This window comes from Lepisosteus platostomus, chromosome 6, assembly GCF_059453375.1.
Source record: "Lepisosteus platostomus isolate fLepPlt1 chromosome 6, fLepPlt1.hap1, whole genome shotgun sequence".
In the NCBI taxonomy this organism is placed as follows: domain Eukaryota; kingdom Metazoa; phylum Chordata; class Actinopteri; order Semionotiformes; family Lepisosteidae; genus Lepisosteus; species Lepisosteus platostomus.
In genome coordinates, this window is record NC_142616.1 from 25241985 (window position 1) to 25248735 (window position 6751).

At 34.2% G+C, this 6751-nt stretch overlaps 1 protein-coding gene across 2 annotated transcripts in view; it reads left to right on the forward strand.

Annotated features, from left to right (window-relative positions):
* The window catches only part of stk32c (serine/threonine kinase 32C), an 83925-nt gene extending 80438 nt beyond the window's left edge, over window positions 1–3487 (forward strand). For both annotated transcript variants that reach the window (XM_088635033.1, XM_088635032.1), the window contains exon 12: window positions 594–3487. In XM_088635033.1, coding sequence (XP_088491159.1) covers window positions 594–756 — 163 coding nt within the window. In that variant the 3' untranslated portion in view covers window positions 757–3487. The remainder of the gene's footprint in view (window positions 1–593) is intronic.
* The last annotated feature ends 3264 nt before the right edge of the window (window positions 3488–6751 follow it).

Genomic DNA, 6751 nt, shown 5'->3' on the forward strand with positions numbered 1-6751 from the left:
TTTCTTTAATAAAAATGCTTTTGAGGTTCTAGTGCTTGATATGAAGCCTGACACACATTCACAGATGACCTCCTATGCTACCTATTGGAATTATTCATGATTATTATTTATTTATTCAATATTTATTTAGGATTAAGGTAATAGACCTATAACCCTAAAATCCAAAAATATGTAGAAGACAAAAAGGCAGGCAAATACTATATGACCTTTTCATTATGAAAACACTGAACGCGATCTTCACAATGCCTTCAAGAACACTCTTCTTTAATTTGAGGTCAGTGCAGTGTGTTTCATCCTCACATGACAAAATAGTTCATTCATTTCTGTAGCTGAAATTAATTCTTCTGCTAGTCGAGGAATGATCCAGAAATGGCACACTCCTGCTATTGTACCGTCAATAGACTGTACTGTCAATAGATGCCTTTTAATTTAACAAAGCACCTGAGATTGGTCATGGTCTCCATCAGTGAGAGCCTGTAATAATGAAATACCTAGCATTCAATACTCCTCAGTTTCCAGCTCTTTGCCATTGATATGAATCACTTCAACTTTTGACACAGTGGGCGTTTTATCCCTTTTTGCCCTTAAATCAGATTGAAAAAACGACAAGATGAAACGGGTCCCTCAGAAACACAGGCAGAGGCAGAGGCTGAGGTCGAGGGAGAAGCTGAAGGTGGCACTGAGGACGAAACTGAAGCAGAGACATCTAACTTGAACATGTGCAGCTCGGTTTGCTCCTCCACAGGCAGCTGCTAGCATCCAGGGTACCAACATTCTGGGCTCTCTTTCTCTTCTGCTCAACGACTCTCAGGCTACCCTTACAAATAATGGCCTTGCCTATAATCGTTTCTGGCTCTGTTTGTAGCTACTATTGAAATTATACAGCACACTTCCTTTATCCTTCTTTTGTAGCAACAAACGGTAGGATTTGAAGTTAGGCCTACTTTTGTGGATTGCTTAAAGATACTGTATTACCCTCCATATGCTAGACTAGACTATATTTTCTATGCAACATCGAGCATGACTTATGATATAATATGGGATAAGATACAAATGTTTGCCCAGAACTACACAGGCAAAGAAGACAGTATGAAAATCTTCAGATCTAGAAGTGCAACCACCGGTTTATCTTAGCAGGTTTGTAAAAAGAAAAATGTAGTCATGTCTTCATATTTTTGTTTTAATGTCAGTCCTTAACTGTAGAATGTCTACACTCTATCTTTCTGTTATTTAGTTGAAACTCCTTTGTTACATTTTTTATATACCTTCAAAAATATGATTACAGTACATATAATGATATTTTTCCTACAAATGATGACAAGTGGACAAACTATGGTTGCTTCCTTACTTTTGTTCCAAGAGTGAACCAAGAGGGTTCTACTGTATCTTAATTTTAGATTTCATCATCAAGATAAATGTGGTTCTATTTATAGTGGATCAAAAAATTTCACTTAAGAAATTAGTAAAATGTCCTTTGAGGTCTCTAAATTACATTATTTAATAAAACATACATATTCATAATGCTTTAGATATTTTTAAACTCTGAATGTTTAATATCTCAATTCTTTGTCTGTTTTCCACTAACAGATACCTTTTAAGATACTCAAATTTATAATCTGATCATGTATTTTAATGATTACATTTTACCAGGCATAAACTAACTACAACATATTAGAATATTGTATAATTTATAGATAATATTATTCTGATTAATGATAGTTTAGTTTAAGCTGCCACAACAGGTTTGCTTGTTACCAAATTTTGTCAGTTGCCAAGATGTGCTTAGCTGCTACAACACACTGCTGTTCACGATATGAAACTGGATTGTATTTATCTTTGTGTCTAATGTTATGGTTAATATACTGTTCTGCTTGAGTGCATCTAGAATATTTTTCCAGCTGTTTACAATGGGCACTTAAAACTTTTTAGGTAAAAAGAACTGAACATGGAGACTGTAATTATTGTCAGTTTGGAATAGACCTTACCCTTTGAAATAGCAATGGGTTAATATTTACTTTTATAGTTTTGCTAGATAAAGAATTGCAACACAAAAAAATCAGTGGTGAATTGATTTGTAGTCTAAACTAGTTTCCAGAAAGCTGAGGTGGTGTGACTTGCATTTTCCTGGAAGCCTACAGCATCACCTACCTTAGTCCTTTGTCTTTTTAAATGGACACTTGAGACATGTTCATCATAGGGTGCCATTATCATGTTTAGGAAAATATAAATTCCTTCTTTTCTCAAAAGCTGCCCAGTGAAATGTCAGCTAAAAGAGACTAGTTATCCTTTCTTTCTAAATTCTATTTTAATGAGTGAAAATTAAAAGGGTTGAACTACAAATCATAATGAGATTATATGTAAATAGCAGCAGCATAATTTTTATCCACAGTTTTATGTGGAAAACTCGGTATGTTAAAGGAAATTAAGAAGTATGAAGTCAAATTTTCATACAGTATTGTTTTGAACCTTTTTCAAGTGTGCAGGCACAACTTGTAGGCAAATACGCCAAAGCTTTTATACCATTTACATAGTCATTTTTAAGGAAATCAAGTATATGTGTCTTGTTAGCAGCATAGGAGCAATGTTTGTTTTTGCAAGTGAGCACATTTGCATTTTGTAAACATTCATATATTCAGATAACCTAGAAAATACAGGAGATAACTTTTAAAACACAGACACATTTACAATAAAAAATAGAGTATTGAGAAGGTACTTGTTTATAGAAAATATTTCAGGAAGAGTGACATTAAAAGAATGCTGGAAGGATGGATATTTACTTCAAGAAACTGCTACTAAAATCCGTGCATAAATAAAATGTTCCTTCAAATTCCAATTTGCATGCAGCACCAACATATACTATCAATGGGTACTGTAACATTATGTTGCTAGAGGGCCAAACCCATTCTAGCCACTGGTAACAGGGCAAAAACAACTACATTGTGAGTGTATGAGCTGAGACTGTTACATATTAGATTATTACACAAGGGCTTAGTTTAGGCTCTGTCACAACTGATTTTTCCATCTATCAAAAATCAGCTAGGTTTGTACACAATATAAATATTGACTTACAACATATAGTTTTTTAATTGTTTCCCATTTTTGTGTTTATTTAATAGCATGGGACATAGATATGCAGATATTTTTGCATCCTGTATTTAGTCTGTTCCAGATAAATAGTACTGAGAGCAAGTCTTAAATTCCGACTGAACAGTTAACTGGAAAATTGCTGAGAATTTAGCAAAGCAAGAAACATATATGTACTTCACTGTTATTCTGTGAGTATATTTACTGTATGTAACCTTTAATGCATGACTGATCTGTATTGGGATGAAAAAGGGATTGGTTGTTGCAATGTTAACAAATCTGGAAGACGTTTAATTTATGTAGCAAATGAATGTGAGTTTTTTAATTCTTAAACATATTATAGAAGTTTATATATACATAATGCTTTACCTGCGTTAATGATAAAATAAACTAGTTCTTGTAACCAGTGTACTCTTGCATTTATTCTTTTTAAAGAGGGAATGTACAGTATGGTTTTGGGTGGTGTGGTGGTTTGCGCCTTGTAGCTCTGGGATCCTGAGTTTGAATCAGGATCGGGGCTCTCCTTGTATGGTGTGTTGCATGTTTTCCCTGTTTCCATGTGGGTTTTTTTTGTGTGCTCTGTTTTCTTTTCCAAAGACATTCTGGCTAGGTTACCTGTTATCATATCCCTTTCAGGACATATCATTTCAAGGCACTTAAAATAAAACAAGATAAAGGTAAAAATGATATACACAAAATAATATAATAATGTAAACATAATTAAATAGCATTGTATAAAAGCAAGATTGAAAAGTCCTGACTTATGTACACAATTTAATATATGAGATAATTCTACACCCTTAGTGCAACAATACCTTCCGATTTGGAGCCTTTTGGGAACTGAAAGAAGGACAGTATCTAAAAAGTTAGAATGAGGTGTAGGTGTGTAGGGATTTTACAGTTTATTAATGATGTAATGAGATAAACTATTCACACCCCAAAAGGCAAGCAACAGTATTTTGAATTTTATTCTGAAATCTACAGGAAGCCAGTGCAAGGAAGCTGAAACAGTTGAAATTGTCGTGTATTTTTGTTTCAACTAAGATTCAGGCCACTGAGTTCTGAAGATGCTGCAACAAAGACAAAAGAATGCATTAGCTGTCATCAAAGATGACACCATGAATCCTGACATGAGTGTTTGGACAGACTCCAAGAAATTATTTAAACTGAAGTTGAAAAACCTACTAAGTTAATAAGGAAAAAAAATATATGCTGCATTCAGTTTTAACATCATATAAACAGTGTGACATGGCAGATAGTGCTTGATTAATGTCACATTTTGTGTCAAAATAAATTAGACTGTCACCAGCATAAAATTAAATTATGCAATTCCAGTGAATAATCTGACCTACTAGCAACCTATAGATTCAAAAAAGAACGGGACAAAGAACTGAGCCCTGTGTGCCAGATGTGACCATATTTGTTGAGGAGCATTAATACCAATACAGGTTAGTTAGTTAATTAATTAATTTGAACTAATTAATTTCTATAAATTGGATAAAACTTAAACTATGACAGTGTAATTCTAGTTATTAGAACCTTCTCTAATCTCTTCAGCAAAATGGTATAATAAACAGTATCAAAGGCAGCACTGAAATTCATTAAGAAAAGAACAAATAAAAACAATCAGCAGTATTTGTGTGAGATTGTGTGTTCTTGAATATACAGTATACAGTAACTATATACTATTGGGTTTGTGCTATCTTAACAATTGGCTGACCCCTGTTAAGGCTGTAGTCCCACATTTTGTCTTGTGCTGCTAGATTAGGCTCTGAATTGCTGTGACCCTTATCAGAAATAAATGGCCATCTAATAATGGATTGATGTAGGGTTCCAAAACTGATATCTGTTGTTTGTGTACTATTGAAGCACTTAAGCTTTTTACATTACATCTCAATGAGACAGTAATGGCACCTTTCTGACAAAGGAACTACTACAGGACAAAGGAAGTGGATACAAAGTGTCAGAGCGTATAGGCTCTTGATCCTTATTGTCATAGCTACACAGCTGTCTTTAGAAAAAGAATAAGGCTTTCACCTAGAGTAGTTACAAGCCTTCAATTTAACTATTAACACAAATTGTGACAAATTATAGGTAGATCTAAAAGGCTGAAGGAACTTCAGACATCTTTGGAATTGGTGAATTTTCACTGAAATAATAAATGTGCTTTATCAATGAATCCTGGCTAATGGTGAGCATTGATTAATCTGTGTAGCTAACATTGCTTATCCTTCCATAATGATCCTTGAATGCATGGGCTGTAACTTCAGACAGGCACCTTATGGTGAGGATAATCACCTTTGTTTATTCTCATTTTATATAGAAAAATCTACTTAACTTTTTCATAAAATGTACCACAAGGTAACATCTTCAAGCACATAAACCCGGATTACAGTATTAGCATTTTTATTGCACATTATAACTCTATTTTGGGCACCATTCAAAACAAAACAGAAGATGAGACTTATTGTTCATAGGGTTTCATTAAAGTGTCAGTTTGCTTTTATCTCTTCTCAGGGAATACAGCTGTAAAAAAAGACTTACTGTATAACAATGAGATGTCCCCTGGCTCCTTGTTAGTGAATTTGCAATGCTTTTTGAACAAATTGATTTGCATCTGCACTATCACAATGGAGTGAATTATATTTTGGCTTGCATGGGCCTTATTTAAGTAATATACTCTTGTTTTAGTAACCAAAATTTCGAATGCATTTTGGGGCATAGTACAATTACTGAAGAGTTACAAGAAAGCATCAGCAATCAAAGGTTTCTAAAATAAAACTGTCGAACAGTTTAAAGCCAGAGAACTTTAGGATTATGCTGATCCTTGGAAAGACAGTGAGATATGTTCAGCATTGGTATATTTCATTTTAAAGTGGTTCATCTCATCTTTGAACCAGCAGCTATTGTTGACCTAGTATTTCAACAACAAGAAGTGGAAGATATTGTCATACTAATATAATTTTACTGTCCTGTTATATTTGTCTAATCAATGCCTTTAGTCCTTGTCATTTATTCTCTCCAATTCACACTACATTAAATAAGACTTGGTACCGACAGTGTTGAAACGTGCATGGAATTAGTCTAAAAATATGGACAGGGTATGGATTTGTCCTTACATTTCAAGATTGAGAAGACAGCTCTGGAAAAACAGTGTTGTATAAACAGAAATGTCACATACAGTATAACTGGATATGCAGAATTTTTACTTGTCAGAGATTTCTTGAGTCTTCTCAGTAGAATTTGAATTTCAGGCTCTGGGTTTTTCATTATTTGGCTTGATTGAATCTGGTATTCTCAATATTCCATTTTAAATTCTTATATTTTTCACTAGGAATAACAACACCCATAAAAGTGTCCTGAAAGGATTATGGAGTGTTTAGTGAAATTTGGCTGAAGGCTAACCTCCTGGCCACAGGATGAGGAGGCTTTGACCCCCATGCAGAGTGAGGAGTGACCAAGGAGCAGCTGCAAAGTGGGATACAACAGACCTACGAAAGAGAGAGAAAGGGATCACATACGGTATTTATAGTGTTTTGGGAGGGTAAATGACATCAGGATTGCTACAGTATTTACTGACAGCCAAGTCTGATTGAACTTTGTTGTTGTCATCCCTCCTTAACATTCATTACTAACTCCATTAAATGTACTGAGGAGCCAAATGAAG